Here is a 17349-nt window from a genome sequence, read left to right on the forward strand (position 1 = left end):
GGTGCTTTGGTCAGAGGCTGGCGAGGGCTCTGTGAGCCGGGTGAGGGAGGCACTGGCCAGACGGCAGAGGTGGGCAGCAGCACTTCACATTTATTAAGGGCCTGCCCCCAAGGAGCTCACAGCCTGGGGGCCCAGCTCCCACATGTGCTAGGGTGGGGGAGGAAAGGAGGTGAAAGCAAAAAGGCAGGCAATGCAGACACCGCGACCCAAGCAAAGGGGGTGCAAAGCAGGCACAGGCAGGGGTCCTGGGGTGGGTAGGGGGATGGCGGCCTGGCAAGCCCTGCCGGGACCTGGGGACTGGACCAAGCACAGGCTTGAAAGCTGCCCCTCCCCACCAGACTGGGGCCGCCTGGGATGCACCGGGGACGTCCTAGCTCCTCCACCTGCCCTGAGCAGGCCCCACATCATGGCCGCCCTCTCCACCCAGGACTCCAAGGCCAGGAGGGCAGGCAGCTGGGATCTGGGGCCCTGGCCATGAAAGCAGGATGGCGGTGGGGCCTATGAGGGAGCAGCTTGAAGCCTTGATGGTCCTGGGTCCCTGGGCCAATCCCCAAGGAACTTCCAAATTTCCATGGAAACCCCGGGGCCAGCTAAGGAGGAAAGGGGGGAGGAGTGAAGGAAGCAGAACCCAATAACCAGGAGTGGGCCCCAAGAGGCCTGGCCCCTCAAAACTGCTGCTGGTAGGGAGCTTGGGTGTCGGACAGGCGAAAGGCCGAGAGGAACCCACCTGGGAGGGAAGGGGGACAGCCAGACACATAGCAGCCAGGTGGGCAGCAGCAGAGCAGGGACACGCACACGCGGCTTACCACCAGCATCCCCTTTTAATAAAACATGGAAGGTTGTGTGACAGGGAAGAGGGAGTGAAATATGACCATTTACAACCACACAAAAACCTCTGTACATGTCTAGCGCCTGGCAGAGGGGAGGCAGCAGGGCAGCGGCGGCCGGGGCCAGCCCTATTTGTAGAGGATGTCGTAGTGTCCAGGCCGGTAGAGAAGGTAGACCTTGGGCTCAGAGCCCTCGGGGAAGACATGCGGGTTGGTGGTGCCACCCTCGCCGCGGTCCATGTACTCCACCTGGATGGACACGCTGAGAGCCTGGGCCAGCGCGATGATGTGGATATGGTCGCTCTCCTTGCACATGGGCTCCACCTCCTGCAGCACAGGTCCACGTCAGGGCCTGGGTCTCAGCACCTCCTCCCGCAGCCCTCGGGCTCCCCAACGACAGGAGAGAAAAGCGGGGACCCCCGGTCTGAGAAGTAGGGCGAGGCGGTACCTGCTGGCAGAACTCCTTGACAGTCCGTCCACCCTCGATGAAATGCTCGAAGAACTTGCTCTCCCGCTGCAGGTAGCCGGAGGTGAGCAGCCGCAGGTAGACCACCAAGTAGTCCGAGGTGCTCTGGTCATTGAAGGAGGCCAGCAGGTCGGCTACTGAGATCTGCTTCTCCACCTGCTCAATCAGGTCCATGAACTGCCACCAGGGGGACAGAGGGCAAGATGACGGAGGAGCAGGGGCCACCCGCCATGCCAGGCCACACACCCTCCACCCAGGCCTAGCGGGTGGCAGGGCAGGGACGGCTAGGCTCACCGTGTTATGGAAATCCTCAATTGTGAACTCGGTAAAGCCCTGGGACACCAGGTCCTCTTTGCTCTTGGCAGACACAGCCTTGAACCTGGCGGTGGGAGAGAAAGGGAGGCCAGCGTGGGCTCCTCAGCCAGCAGAGCAGGCGCCCAGAGGCCAGCGTCAGACCAGGATGGCCCTTACCCCCAGTTCAGAAGGGAAGTCCCCAGCAGCAACCCAGCCTACCAACGGCCTCGGCTGGGGGAGGAGGGAGCCCAAGCCCTTCATGGGACCGTGGTCCAAGTCCGTCAGTGCCAAGCACCCACCCTCCTCACCTCTGCAACTCCTTGCTGTCTTCCAGCAGCGCCTCCAAGTGGGAGAAGCCGAAGGCTCGATAGAAGCAGTTCCCATCGGGCCTGGTCTTGCGGATGTAGGAGTACTTTTTGTGGAGGTCCTGCAGAGAGGTAGCCCCCACCCCACCCCGTGCTGTCAACATCAGGCCAGAACCAGGCAGGACAAGGAGGCCCCCTGAAGGCCACACCACAGCACTGGCAACTGAGATGAGCTCCAAGCAGCCACCTGCCATCCTTGGCTGCTAATTCTGGGGATGGGTGTCACTTCGTGACCCACTGCCGAGAGCCGCAAAAGCCTCAGGAAACCCTGGGGGACGCACTGGCTTCCCAGGTCACCGAAGCAGTCATAGCCCGACCGCCGTGTCTACCTCCAGGATCCAACACAGGGCCCGGGCCTGCAGGGCTGTCTCCTCATAGAAACGGGCGAGTGAGTCAGTCCTTGACCAGTGCAGCTTTTCCAGTGAACAGTCCTCAAATCACGCAAGGCCAGGGCGAACTGGTCAAGGTGGGGGTGCGGGACGGGCTCCACTCCGCAGCCCAGGGCGGGGAACAGCCTCCTCAGAGCTACCTCCCTCACAGGTACCATTTCTGTGTGACCTTTTCTGGTTTCCTCCCCAAACTCCACGGAATTTCTTCTGTCAAACCCACCCACACGAGTGGGCCATTAGTGCTGCCTGGCCTGGGCACCCTCCCCTGCTCCGACATCTACTTCTCACCTTCTCCATTCTCTTTAAAGCCCACCCTTCTTCCCGATGGCCTTGCTTCCTTTCCAAATATTTTCACTGAGAACCCCTCGGCCACCACCCGCACATCCACCCTCGGCCTTTTCTGCTGACCCTCGGAGGGTCCAAGGCTGCTGCCAGAGCCAGTCCCCACCTTCGGGCTCAAGGACATTGTTCCATGACGTCTTCCGCCTCTTCCTGCGTCATCAGTTTTCCTCTCGCTACTGGTTGAGACCCATCAGCATATAAACACAAAGCTCATTCTCGCTTTAAAAAAGTCCTTTGCTTCACATGAAGTCCTTCCCAGTTACTACCCAATTTCTCTGCTCTCCTTTAGGGCAGAACTAGTCACGAAGCTGTGTCCACTGCCTCCATTTCTCTTCTCCTGAGAACGGAATCTAAGCAGGCTTTTCCTCTAGTCAAGGTCGCGGACGCCCGCCTAAGTCCGAGGGGCAAACCCACTCCTCCCCAGACTGGCCCTCGGCAGCCTCCAGGCACGGTGACGCCACCCACCCTGTGACACCACCATCCTTTGAAGCCACCCACCGCAGGACGCCACCTCCACGTGGCTCGCACACCCATCCTCTCCTGGTCGTCCTCCTACCTCACTGCCATTCTTCATCTCTCTAACCTGTGAAGGTCAGAGCCGCCGCCAAACCACACAGCACCCTTCCTCAAGACACACAGTGTCACCTGCCAGAAGACGGTCATAACACATGTCCATCCACAGTGGCTGTCACATAGATGGCCTGGGACAGCTTCCGCTTGTTAACTATACTCGCTCTGATGTCACCAGTCTTGGGATTTAAATGGCCCTAAATGTAACTCTTCGCCCGCCCCATCTCAGCGCTGAACTCCAACTGCAACTCACGCCAAGCGCCTCGCCCACCGTCCACTCTGCCTGACACAGCAGGTCCTGACCGCCGCGCACCTGCCCTCAGCCTTCGCTCAGTCAACTGCGTCCACCTCCCAGCTGTTCAAGCCAAAAGGTCACAGTCACTTCTGACTTCTCCCTCCCAATGCAGACCCTTCCGGCTCCATCTTCAGTACCCCCAGCACCAAGCGCTTCTCACCGCTTCACTCTGCCACCAGGTCTCAGCCGCGCCCGCCGCCTCCTGGTCTCAGTGCAAAGCTCCCACTCAGCTCTCCCTGCCTCTGTTCAGTCTGTTCTTACCCAGAACAACCCAAGAGACCTGCTGACACTCATCTCCCTCCAAGGCCTTTCTCTGGCCGCAGCCCCCCATCTCCTAGTCACACTGGGTTGCACCCCAACCCAGACCTCGGGCACTGCTCGGCCCCAGGGACACACCCCACTCCCATGCCTGTCTGTTCATCACTCCAACACCTTCTCAGCAAGCGCTTCGCTGAACCCCTACTTAGAACTGCAAACCCTCACATTCCCTAGCTCATTGCCCCGCGTCCCTTTCCCCACAGCCCCCAGCACCTCTGACACAGACATTTTAGTGACCCCCAGCTCACTGTCTGTCCAGCAGGAACTGTAAGCCTCAGGAGGGCAGGAGTTTGTCCTGGGGTCATCGCCTGGCCCACAATATGTGCTCCTACCTGTTAGATCAATAGCTCACACGCCTACCACTGAAGAGCCCAACCCACTGCGGTTACCATAGCTGCTAGGATCCTTCTGAGCACTTAACTGTGCCAGGCTCTCTGCTGAGGGCATGGCCATTAATCCTCGAGGGGCCCATCTCACCGTCACCCAGCTCTGCTTGGGCTCTGCCATTGAGGCTGAGGCTCCTCCCCGGGAGCAAAGGGGCTCAGGCACAGCAGAGTGGGGGTGTCAGACCTCCTGCGCAGACAGAATGACTCGATGGGAAGAACCCAAGCGGTCTCCCTGTCGATTTCAGCAGGGTGGTCTAAGTGTGACGGGTAAGGAGGCCCCAGTCCGCTAACCCAGCCCATGGGGAGGAGGACCCACACCTTCCTAAGCCCTGGCTGAGCGCTGTGCACTGAACTCCACACCTGACCACCGCCGTCTCCTTCACACCTCACACTCGCCCTGTAAGGCAGAGACCTCTCCACCCAGATGAGCGAGCGCAGGCTCCAAGAAGCTCAGTGTCGCCCGAGATCACACAGCTGGAAGTGGTGAAGCCATGACTCAAACCCAGGTCTGTCAGGCTCCAGAGTCAGTGCCTTCATCTCCCACAGGCCTCCTGGGTAAATCACAAACACCCTGAACAAAGGGTCCGAGTATACCACAAGCCACACACAGCTGATCTGGCCTACAGGTGTGTTGTTTGATCCACACGACATTTGCAATTTGAACTAGCTGCCAACTGTTAGGAGTCTGGAGATTTCTCATCAAAATAATTTCTGGCTTGTCTTGGAAAAACAGATCTGGCAACAATGGGTAACAGGCATGGACACTCCCACTTGCCCTGGGTGCTTCCACTTCCTGCTACTGGCTGATGCCCGCTGTTCACCACCTGACCACCTTTAATCACCTGGGTTACCTGCCTAACCCGACATGGATAGCCCAAAGGCCCCTCCTTTCAGATGGAAGGTTCCAAGCATCTCTGCTCTTTCAGGGGAGAAGGGAGGAGTAACATTTACTAAACCCCAGGCTGTGCCAATGGCTACTATTTACATATATCCACCGTCACATTTCCATCTGCCAGCTCACAGAGCAGAAAGTGAGTGGATAAGGGACTTACCTGTTTGTAAATGCAGCAGGGCCTGGCACAAAGGTCTGTAGGCCCCCTTCCCTGCTGCTGCCTCCTCTCCACAAAGATCCCAGAGGCAGGCTGAGAGACACTCCCCTGCCACAACCCTCCGGCCCCACACAGCCCCAGCCCATTCAGCCCCAAAGTGAGCACTGAGCAGAGGTGATCACCCCCAAGGTGTCAGCTCCAGGCTCCACAGCCTTCATCTCTCTCAACCTCACCACCACGCTCAACAACCACGGGCCCATTCTTTCATCATCCTGATTCTATAGCTAAGGACCCCACAGCTCAGAGACACTGAAGGATCTGCCAAGGATAACGCTGCCGTGTGAACCGAGGTCTTTTGATTCCAGAGTTTGCACACTTAAGAACCAGCAACCAGAGGGCTCCCCAACACCCTCCCCTCCATGAGGCCAGCCCAGCAAGGAGCAGGTCTGAGGCAGGCAAGCTCCTGCTCCTGCCCCCAGGCCTCTTCCGGGCCCCTCGGCCAGGCTCCCACCTTGATCTTCTGTTGATAGATGTTGTCATCCTCAGCATATTCCTTGTACAGTACCGAGAGCTCCAGCCGCTCCGAGACCAGAGGGTTCTGGACGGCAATCTGCAGAGGGGAGGGAAGCCATCATGCTCTGGCAGGTGGATGCCGTGACCCACACCTAACAGCCAGAACACCTAAACCAGGGGTGCTGGGCAGTCACCCAGTGGCACAGTGACCCCCCTCCCCCCTCACACACACAAAGGCATCCAGTATCTAGCACAGCTTGGAGGAGAACGCTTCCAAAGCAGAAATAAACAACAGGCCTCAGGCCCAGCCTATGTGTCCCCACAAGAGGGCCATGACCACAGCACCTCACCTCTTGCTGAATACGGTCCTGCTGAGCCATGATGGCTTCATCATAAGCGAGGCAGTTAACACCTGCAAGAAGAAAGAGACCGAGGATTACAGTGGGCCCTGGCTATGTCCACTCCAGGCAGCCAGACTGAAGACAAGAGCAGCCAGGAGAGCAGGCTTAGAATCTGGAAGCATGCTGCTCACACCCTGCTCCACCCCAACTGTGTGATCTTGGCAAAGTCCCTTTCCCTCCCAGGCCTTAGCTTCCTCATCTTTAAAATGAGGGGGAGAGGTGACTGCCCCCAAGGTGAGCTCCTGCAGCTCTAATACCATCCCCCTTGGCTTTCTAACATCACCGCCCAGCAGTCTGGGAATGCTCCAGGCCAGGCGGCCGGGCGGGATCTCCTGGGGAAAGTAAGATGAGGACGTGGAGTCCTGAGCTGGACGAGAGCTTCCTGTGAGCCTCCACTTTACTTGACCACACCCTTCCTCCTTCTACTGTCCTGGGCATTCTTCATGGTGCCCATTTTACAGATACAAACAACTGCAGACTGGTGAAGGAATGTGCCCAAGGTCACAAGTAGGAAAGACCTGTGGTCAAGCCCAGGTCTAATGCCACAGGCTGAGCTCCTCACCATACCTCTCCTCCACCACCTCACTCACAACTGCCGCGCTCCTAAACAGAGGCAATACCAGCGTGTTCCTCCGCTCCTCGAAAGGTCCGGGGGCAGCTATACTGTTAGGGGTTCGTCCGTGAGCCGGGCAGGGACCCCACTGTGCGCAGCCACCGGCGAGGAGGCAGAATTCTGGTCCTGGCTCTTTCTTAACTTATGTGACCCCAAACAAGTCCGCTCTGGGGGCCTGGGTCTCCCAGTGCTCAGTCCCTCACGTGTGCTGTTAGAACGGGGGGGGGGGGGGTGCTGAATGACTTGTAAGGCCAGTCCTCCGGGGCCTCCGGGGCCTGAGCATCCCGGATCCCGTTTCGCTGCCCTGCAACGGGGCCGTCCTTCCAAGCCAAACGACCTACTCAGTCCCCAGGGCCTAACTCGTGGGTGAAAAAGGAGAAGGTGGCACCATTTTGAGAGGCCCAACTCTTCAGAAGTCTAAGGAAACAAAGCCCAGACAGGCGGAAAGGGGCTACAAGGCCAGAAGAGGGGGCTCTACGGAAACACAGGCCGCACTTTGTGGGGCACACCCGCGGCTGCTCACACCCCCGGCCGCCCGCAGCATCCCCAGTGGCCGCCCGGTCCTTTGTGCTCTGCAGCCCAGAGTAACTCGACGCCCTCCCGGGCGCGGTCTGCTCTGGAGAACACGGCGGCCGAACTCCGGCCTAGGCCTCGGCATGGCTGCAAGGACGGGGACGGCGGGGCTCGGGACCCGGGAGCCCGGGGACGAGGGGCCAGGCGGGGGGCGGGGCGCCCAGGCCCCGCCCCGGGAGCGCGCGCGGGGGAAGCGCCGCGGGCTGGGGCCGCCCCGCCCGCCCGGCCGGGGGTCGCGGCGGGGGCTCCTTCCATTGTGAGGGGGAGGGGAGGCGGCGGCGGGGGAGCAGGGGGCCGTCCGTGCGCTTCGCCCCCGACCGCCCCGCCCCCAGCACCCCCGGGAACCGGAGGCCCGGCACCGCCCCGGCTAGCCCAGGATGGACGGCCCTCCCTCGGTCAGTACCTTCAGAGTCGCTGCCCAGCGGCTCCTGCTTCTGCTGCTGAGGTTCCTCCGCCGCCATCTTTAAACAGCGCCGCACTGTGGACCGCTTCCGGGTTACCCGCTGCCCTCCTCCCGGAAGAGAGCCCCTCCTCGTGGCCCCTCCTTGGCAACGCCCGTAGCAACGGGGTCCCCCTCGGAAGTTGTCACCTGAGGGGCTCGCGGTTCCTGTGGCCCGGGCGGGCGTAGGGGTTCAGACCAGGTGGGGGGACACGGCCGTGCCGCCCACCCTCCCCCCATTAGCTCCCTCTCCGCGGCTCCCACAGCTCCCGGTGCTAAGAGCCTCCTGGAGCCAATTCAGTTTTCTTTTCTCTGGGGTTTGAAACGCGGACTGTGTTGAGATAAGTAGGAAGGTGAAATAAAAACCACGGAAGATAACATTCCTGCGGCGGGCTCCAGAACTCCCGGCAGGCGACTGCAGCGAGGAGACAGGGAACCAGGCTGACCGGAGCCCGGGACACCTGCGCCCCTCTCCCCGGCCTCGGTCCCCGGCCTCGGTCCCCGGCCTCGGTCCCCGGCCTCGGTCCCCGGCCTCGGTCCCCGGCCTCGGTCCCCGGCCTCGGTCCCCGGCCTCGGTCCCCGGCCTCGGTCCCCGGCCTCGGTCCCCGGCGGGCTGTGGTGTCCTGCTTCCGGCAGGAACAACACGTCTCTCGGGGTCAAGGGCAAAGTCTCGGGATCTGACTTGGGACACCGCGCACTTCTGGTTATGAGAAAAGCACGGCCTTTTTAAAAGCAGAGAGTTGATAAAAGTGGAAAACACATTAGTAGTTGCCAGGGGTTGAGAGGATGGGGCCGGAGGGAAGTGGGTGTGATTGTGAAAAGGACACAGGACGCGTCCTTACGGAGATGGAAACGTTCTGTATGTTGACTATATGAATATCCTAGTATATGCTCTACTGTAATTTTGGAAGACGCAAGATGTTACCAATGGGGAAACTGGGTGAAGGGTACACGGGATCTTCCTGTGTAATCTGTTTAAATTGCCTGTGAATTATCTAAAAATAAATAGGTTTGAAAGTGGCAAGGCCTGGCATGCTAAAGATGCTATTATTTAGAGAGGTTGCAACCTGAGTCTGTAGTTCTTGACTTTTCACTATGGAAGCCCTTTTTCGTGACAGTGCACTGGTCGTTTAGCACCGGAGGAGGCTGTGCCTGCGGCAGTCAGATCCCAGCGTGTGCCTGTACAGGAGTGCAACGTGACCGAAGGTTTTCGCGAGCTCCGTCCAGTCCTGGAGCAGGGGCAGTTGGTGCCTGGGCTCACCACACAGCCCACGGTGGTGGCCTCACAGCAATGCTTCAAATGTCAATCTGTATCCCAGAAACTACAGATTACTCTTTATTGGGTCCTTGAGCCTTGGGGTTTCTTCCAAACTCAAGAAAGCAAACGGTCTACCCTATTTTGACCCCATGCCTACCAACTGTTCATTCCTTTTTGGATTTCTAACAATGAAATCTATAAATGCCAATCAGATCTTCAGTCAGTGGAAAAGAATTGTTATTACCACATGAAGAGCTAAGATATTTGATGATAAGAACATTTCTATTTGGCTTTTCAAAATTTTGAAAATAGCCACAACTCCACCGCTACCCCCCACCCCTACTTAAACTAGGGAGCACATGGTGGGGGAAGGGGTGCAGGGGGAGCTGGGGCTGGGACTAAAGGTCAGGACAGGGAACACAGCTGCGCTGGAGAGTGAGGAATCCATTGTAGTCCAGGGCTGGACCACAGCCAAGCTGCCAACGCCAACACTTCCCTCCCAAGGCCTTGGGGCTTGAAGAGCAGACCGGCACCCTGTATCAAGGGCCTGTAATGAGAGTCCTCTCTCCTGCCTGCTGCCCAGCCCTCCCCATCTCGTCAGGCAGAATGGGCAGGAAATGGCTAGAGGGAAGAGGTGGCTCTTAATCCACACCAGGGTATCCAACTTTTGCCCCACTCTTTTCCAGGCCAATTTATTTGGTGGTTAATAACAGTTCTCTTACCCTCATTCTATGGTAAATGTTCCTTTTACCATGGTGGGGGGGTGATTTTCTATCCTAAAGCATCTAAAACCCAACTACACATTTGTCAGGAATCACCAGTGTATCTCCAGATTTTTCTCTGTTTCCCAATTTGCCAACCCAGAAACAGCCTCTGGCTGCTGTCCCTGGGTGCCAAGGCCTGTCACGAAACAGGCAGCACTGTCACTGGGGCTGCTGTTGGATACAGTCACAGAGGTGACAGGCAGCAGCCTACTTTATTTTCCACAGATGCTTCCTCACAGCCCTGCTGGCCCAGAATGTGTCTGGATCGACCCACATCCACGTCCATCAGATTCTGTCAGGCAGAGGGAGAGGAGACCCCATACCAGGACCCAGGGACTACAAAATCCCTGCCTCAGAGGGTTTACAAAAGGGCACACGTGGCTTCCAGGCCCACCCAACCTCTTCTACCTCTCAGGGGAGGGGGCCAAGCAAAAAGGACACGGCCTGGGCCCTGGGACAGCCAGTCTTCATGGGGAGGGAGGTCCGTGGCCAAAAGAAACCCTCGAAGATGGGCCGAAAATGAGGGCTCAGTGATCCTTCCCAAGGCTGGCCTGGGAGGCGGGCAGCTGCCCACATGGGAAGAGTGGGTGCATGGTGAGCCCCAAATGGAGGTCTGGAGCTGCCAGTGCAGGAACCCATGATGGTCCACGGGCCACTGGCTCCAAAATCCTGATGGTGCAGAGGGCAGACTAATGAGCTGGGCAAGGGCTGTACTTCCACGCTGCTGGCTGGGTGGCTACTTGCAGCCAGGGTGCAGGTCACCTAAGGCAAAAAGCAAGCAGAGGCGGCAAAGGGACATGCCTCCGCCACCATGCTTCTCCTCACACTGTCCTGCAAATACCCTACATTCCAAAACACCTCAAGTCTGTTCAGGATCCAGCCCCTCCCGGGTGAGCCTTGCTGCACCAAGACAATGACGCATTCTTCCCCTTATTGCGGCCATAAACAAATCACCACAAATCTAGTGGCTTTCAAACAACACAAATGTGGAATTTCGCAGTTCAGAGATCAGAGGTCTGGTATGGCTTCCACGGGACTAAAATCAAGGTATGTGCAGATGTGTTCCTTTCCAGAGTTTCTCAGGCAGAATCTGCTTCCTACTTATTATGCAGGTTGTTGGCAGCTGGAAGACTGAGGTCCCCATGTTCTTGCTGGCTGTAAACTGAGGGCTGTCTGTTCCCAGATTCTAGAAGCCACTGCATTCCTTGGCTCCCAGCCCACTCTCTCCATCTACAAAGCCAGCCCAGGCGGGTGGAGTCCTTCTCAGGTGGCATTTCTGAGATGTGCATGATCTGTCTTCTTCCATCCACCGTAAAAACTCCTGCGTACATGGGTCCCACCGGATAATCTCCCATTTCAACATGCTTAACTTTAATCACATCTGTAAAATCCCCTTTGCCATATAAGGTGACTTATTCACAAGTTCCAGGGGTTAAAGCATGGACATCTTCAGGGGGACATTATTCTGATACCATTTTATAATCATAAAAACTAAGGCTCACAGAGGTTAAATGACTTGCCCAAGGTCATACAGTAAATGGCCAGGCCTCAAACCCAGGCCCCTGCCACCCAATCCACTGTTGTTGATATTACAGCATCTGCCATGACTGCAGCTTCTCCCAACCCAGTGTGCACAGCTGGCGGACGCCCACCCCTCCAGACTCAGGTTCCAACAGACACCCTCACATAGACACAGAAATGCTGTCAGGGAGTACAGAGAACCTTATGTCCTCTACAGGGAATGGCCTCAGGGCCCCTGATTTGCTTGGGGATGAGAGGGACACTGAAAAGGTGACCAGGTTTCAGGCCTAGTGGCCATACTGAGAACCAAAGGGGGAATGGGGTTCAAGCATGACAGGTCATTTGCACCCTAAACTTTGCCATCCACCCCCAAGTATATGAACCCTGCCCACGTCCACGTGTGTTTCGGGGCCCAGCAGGTTGTGGGAGAGCAAGTGCTGGAGGAGCTTTGGGCTGGGAGAGGCTTTCTCAGCCCAGGGTTCTCAAGGACCTGCCTGTAGCCGCTGGCTTCCCATCAAGCAAGAGGTGGCTTGAGACACACAGCTTTAGGGATGAACAGTCCTCCTGGGACAGGGGGCCACTGTCTCTGCATTCCAGGGGCACAAAAATGAGGGATACCCAATCGAAATCCTCGGCAAAGCAGTGGAGTTACCAGAGAAACAGCTCCTCTCCGGTAACACTTTCTTGCTAGGGGACAGCCCCATGGCCTGCCCTGTGCCCACAGCAACCTGAGCCGGCCGAGGACCAAGCAGCTTAGAGCGCTCTGCTCGGCTAGTATCCACAGCAAAGCCTCCCAGAGTGAGGCAGGGAACAGGAGTGGCCCCACTGTGTGGGAGGAGATAACTGTGAGGCCCCTTCCCCCAGAGACAGGGGAGCTGTTGAGGGACCTGCAGGTGACAGGTGGATCTCGGCACCGCAGCCCGGCTCAGGTCAGTCCTTCAGATCCAACATGGGCCCTACCCCTCCCCTGCCTAGTAGCCCAAACTGTACACACTTCCCAGCATCCTAGACCGTTCCTCAGGCCCAGACACACAGGCTGGCTGTGTGAAAGGAAGTAAGCCTTTCAGGTGGCGGGCAGCCGACTTCCCCAGGCCTCAGGGCAGCAGCCCTGGGCGGAAGTGAACTTGCCACAGTATCCAGGCTTGGGGACCACAGGCATCAGTGGACCCCACACAAAAAGGCCAGGAAGGACCAGACACAGCGAGGGAGAGCAGGGTCTCCTTTCAGCTTCTGTCTACGTGAATCAGGAAACCAGAGCCCTGCAGAAGAGGGGCCGGGGAGATGTGTGTTCTGTCACCCAGGGCCTGAAGGCAACCACGTCCCAGAGCACCTCAGCCCGCTCCTGGCAGCTCTGTCTACCACGTGGGCCCCGGGAGTCCTGGAAGCGTCCCCCACAGGGGACACTGCACCTGTGTCTGTTCAGAAATCACCCACGTCACCACAGCAGACAACGAAAAGGAGAGCTAGGCGGAGGTGTCCTCCAGGGCTGGGGCCAGCAGGTTGCAACGCTTCTCACAGACGCTGGCAGTCAGGATTCCAGCTCAGTGTGGAGCCCTCCACACGCGTCATCCCAGCCAGGGAGGCCCCACTCCCACCCCCCAGGAACAATCGCTGAGGAAGGGCCCTAAGCATGCAGGAGCAGCAATTTCCCCCAGCCAAGGAGAGGGGACAGGGAGGGATGCCAGGAGAACGAGGATGCCAGTCGGTCCATCGCATTTGTAGTTATACTGCTGAAAGGGGCCCTGGAGCTGACATGAAAAAGCGAGACACTGTCAAGTGCCCCCGCCGTGCAACTAGGAAGGGCAACGCCACCTGGGAAACGGTGGAGCCGACCAACAGGACAGGGGAGGCTGGCCCCACAGAGGAGGGCTTCCAGCAGCAGCGCTGGGCCCCAGCAGGACACACGGACACACCTGAGCAGCCTGGAGCTTGGCACAACCATCGTGCTGGAGGGGATGAGCAAGAAAGTCTGCCCAGTCACAACAGCGGTTTCCCCAAGACGCCAGAAAACATGTTAACACACGGAAGCACACAAAGGAGTCCCCACTCCCAGGCAGCAAGGAGAACGGCTGAGCACACGGGACCCACCACCGGGCAACCGGCCAGCAGGGACACCCACCGCTTCTCCACACCCCCACCATCTTTAGCTCAAGGAGGAGGCAGGAGCCCAGGTCGAAGCCACGAGGCGTTTCTGAAGCAATGTTTAAATAGACTTTATTGTTACCAAGGGCCCTACCGAACAGGGCTTTATGAATGACTTCTGTGGTCCCAGGACGTCACGATGGAGAAATCAAGAGGTCGTGGCTGCAGAATGGCTCACTGTAGCCGAAGGCCAGGGTCGGGGAGGCTGGCCAGGAATGCGCAGACATGGCCAGGAGCGGCTGGGCCGGTCAGCTTCACTCCCGCTTCTTGTAGCTCTCCAGGTGAGACAGGACCCAGCCCGACGGCACAAGGATACACAGGAAGCAGGAGGTGAGCCCCACGGCGATGTCCTGCACGGGGCACAAGAGAGAAGGCCCGAGTAAGGAGTCCCCAGGCTCCCAGGCGGCCGAAAGCCCCCTTCAGGAGTCCAGATTCAGCCTCCACAAAAGGCCACAGCAGATCGCAGGCGGACGCTGGGCCTTGAGGTCACGTGCCAGGGAGGGCGGGGGCCGGGCTGCGTGAGGACGAGACGACAGCCGCCGCCGGCTGGCAAAGCGAAGTGGCGAGCGAGGGTTCACACGTGTAAAGCTGCGCCCCGACCCGGGCACCTCGGGCACCTCGCACGCACACGGGTACCGGTAAGCAAGCCTCCCCTTCTCGTCTCTAACACCCCCGTCCCCTCCCCTGCCTCTTCAAGCCGCTCAACCCCTGCAGCGAGGGACAAGTGACCTTCTCCGTCCATCTCCATAGTCCCCGTAGCACTGAACATCAGCACAACCTGGCATCACCCCCGAATTCAAATTCCTTCTTTGCCACTGACGCTGCGCCTGGTGACACGTGAGGACACTGCTCCTAAGCTCCGGTGTGCTCAGCCGCGAGGCGGGAACGGAGGCGCTCTGTCCCCGAGGTCCCCGGCAGGGCCGAGCGAGGGCGGCGCTCCGAGCATCGCGCTCCGCCCACAGCGCCAGCGCCCCCGGCATCGCCCTTCTCTCCCCCAGTCGCAGCCGCCGCCCGGCTCCGCCTCAACCCCCGGGCCGCGAAGCTGGACTCCGGAGACTGGCGTCCCAGGCCGTGTCCCGCCTCCGAGGCCACGGACGGCAAGTGGCAGAGGCGCAAGTGACCGGAAGGGCTAAACCCTCCCCCGTTCGGGGAACTCCAGAGCCCTGCTGGGGGTCCTCTTGCCTCCCCTCCCCTCACAGGGAATAGAGGAAGTAACAGTGGTCAGCGGCTCCCAATGAACCGATGAGTGAACGGGGTCAGAGACGTTAGAAGCTTGCTCGGGGCTGCACAGCACACGGGCGACAGGACGGGGGCTGACGGTATCGCCCGGATCCCGGGGCGGTAGCCCGAGCACGTCCCCCCGGCAGCGCCCTCCAACACGCCCAAACCAGCCCTTTCACGCCCGCTACGCCGCGGGTGGCGAGGTGCGAGCACTCTCCAGGCCTCCGCGGTCCAGGACACCAGCGGAACCCACGGTCCGGCCCCGAAGCTGCCGCGGAACCCACGGTCCGGCCCGCTCCTCACCATGGTTCCGAGCTGCTCCCGCGGCGGCTTGGAATGGAGCTGGGAACGCGGCACCATGAGCCGCCGGGCCGGGCCGGTCAGGCCCCTCAGCAGCATCGGCGTCAGCACAGACATGACTGCGCTGAGTGAACTGCAGACAACGGCCAGCAGGAGCCCAAGGTCGGGAAGTCAAAATGGCGGCGCCGGCCGGAAGTTCCGGAGCTAGGGAGGCCGGGAAACGGCTGCCCGGCAACCTCCCGGAGATGACGCAAGAATACACCGCCCTCCCACCCGTGTCAGTTTTTGGCGCGCTTCTCGAAACAGCCAATCGACGCCATCCTACCGCCGATAGGCGGGGCATGGAAGGCGTCCCTTTTAGTTATGCCCCGCCTCCAAAGAGGCCTATCTTCGTGAGTGACATCTGCGGCCAGCCTATCACATAAGTCAGACACCTGGGCGGCACTCTTGATTCCTCCCTCCATTCATACAGTACCCAAATCTCTCCTCACAAATCCTCCCTCTTCGCCAACCCTCGGTGATTTCGGAAGGAAACGCCTGACACTGACCTCGTAACTGAACTCTCTCATTTACTATTACCCTCTTTAATTCCAGTCTCCACGCAGTGACAGCCGACCTTCCTCCCTTCCTCCCTCCGTTCCTTTCTTTTAAAAACGTAAATCTAACCAAGTCATACCGCTACTACTTAACTTGCAGTGACTCCTTCTGAATGTCACTCTCCAGCCTCACCTCTAAATAGTCCCTACCTTCCTCCTTGCTCACTGGTTCTCTCCCTCCCCACGCTGCCCTGCCCCAAGCCGTTGGCTTCTTTGTATCGTGTGTTCTACCTAGAACACTTTTCAGCTCTTACCCAGCCTTCCTCTTTCACCTCTCCAACTCCTAGTTACAGGCCTCCGCTGACTGATACAGCTTACTTTATTCATCGAATATTTACCAGCCCCTACTGTATTCCAGGAACTGTCCTGGACCCGTAGTGAACAAGGGCTCCCTTATCACAGCTCTGACATTACAGAGGGGGAGAGATGGACAATAAAAAAGCACTTAACGAGAAGCTAGTGAAAGTGCCGTAATGTCACAGGGATGGCGCTGTGTCAGCTAGCCTTCCCTGGCCACCCTAGTCCCTGTGCTGCCTCTGCACCCGGCAGCCCCTGTGACAGCACGACCCGTGGGGTCAGTGTCCATCCCTCGACGGTCTGTGTCTGGTTCACCACTGTCTCCAAAGGGCCTGGGACACATCAGACACTCAGATGTCTATGCATTGGAGGAGACTGAACGGTAGGTATAAGCAAACAGGAAAGGGGTGAGGGGCCAGCCGCTGAACCAGGTCTTACCTGTACAATCTCATTCCGTTCTCACTACCGTGTCATGAGTGAGATGCTATTATTTCACATTTTTTACAAATGAGGAAATAGCCTGGAGAAGTGGGCGACCTGCTCAAGGTCATGCAGCTACAAGGCTGCCTGGGCAGGATTCCAGGGCAGGCCTGTCTGCTCCAGGCCCCATGCTTTTAACCATTACACAAGCTGCTCTGGAGAGGGAGAGTTTCCAGAAGTTCCAGTTTGACGTTGTGGTCAATAGCATCAAAGGCTGCCGCAGGGGGTGGAGGTGAGGCTGGGTGGCAAGACACTGGGATAACAGGAGCTTTAAAGGAGAAACCTCAGCCCCACAGAGGCAGGGAGAGGAGGCTCACAGAAAGGTGGCAATGGACACAGAGTGCTCCAAAGGGTGGGCTGTGCCCGAGCTTCTCTAGAGGAATGGGTTCCCAGGCTGCGTAGGGCTCTTCTTCACTCCTCCCCCACTTGTGGGTATTGCTAATGTTTAGCAGTCTCATCCCAGCCCCACCCCCAGCTACCTGGCTCCCTGCCCTCACCCTACCCTGGACTCTGGAAAGCAGCCCAGGACACATGCTTTAAATCCCACCCCCCACCCCCATCGCAAGGGGCACAGCCTAGGGTCACAGGGCTGGGTGGCCCCAGGCCTCAGCTGCCTGGCCCTTGGGGAAGGGGCAAGGACCTCGCTGCTGCCCTACTGGGCTTTGTCAGGCCTTTGCCCTATGGACAAAGTAATAACTAATGCCCAGATTAGAGCACAGCCAGGCAAGAGGCCCAGAGATACTTTGAAAAGGGATGAGCCATTCTGTGGTTCTCTGGGTTACTCCCTAGGGAACTGCACAGTCATCTCCTTCCCCTGTAGCTGGAGGAAAAGGAGGAGAAGTTTGTGGAGCGGGACATAGGTGCTCTGTTCCAGAGCTTTCCTCACAGCCCCTGTTACGTGGCTTCTCAAAGAACTCCCATCGGAGAGGA

General features: G+C 58.6%; 2 protein-coding genes across 2 annotated transcripts; both read right to left on the minus strand.

The window, feature by feature from the left end:
* Positions 1-70: 70 nt before the first annotated feature.
* OTUB1 (OTU deubiquitinase, ubiquitin aldehyde binding 1) lies at positions 71-8369 on the minus strand. The gene is made up of 7 exons (XM_081064541.1): positions 7805-8369; positions 6165-6226; positions 5813-5911; positions 1896-2014; positions 1588-1672; positions 1276-1470; positions 71-1154 (listed from the first exon to the last, which is right to left on the minus strand). Exons 1-7 carry the CDS (start codon positions 7860-7862, stop codon positions 957-959), a joined length of 816 nt encoding a protein of 271 aa, XP_080920667.1. The 5' UTR covers positions 7863-8369; the 3' UTR covers positions 71-956.
* A 5211-nt stretch (positions 8370-13580) lies between these two features.
* Positions 13581-15243, minus strand: COX8A (cytochrome c oxidase subunit 8A). The gene is made up of 2 exons (XM_081064559.1): positions 15050-15243; positions 13581-13875 (listed from the first exon to the last, which is right to left on the minus strand). Exons 1-2 carry the CDS (start codon positions 15161-15163, stop codon positions 13780-13782), a joined length of 210 nt encoding a protein of 69 aa, XP_080920685.1. The 5' UTR covers positions 15164-15243; the 3' UTR covers positions 13581-13779.
* Positions 15244-17349: the final 2106 nt, after the last annotated feature.

Source organism: Rhinolophus hipposideros, assembly GCF_964194185.1.
Source record: "Rhinolophus hipposideros genome assembly, chromosome: 10".
Classification (NCBI taxonomy): domain Eukaryota; kingdom Metazoa; phylum Chordata; class Mammalia; order Chiroptera; family Rhinolophidae; genus Rhinolophus; species Rhinolophus hipposideros.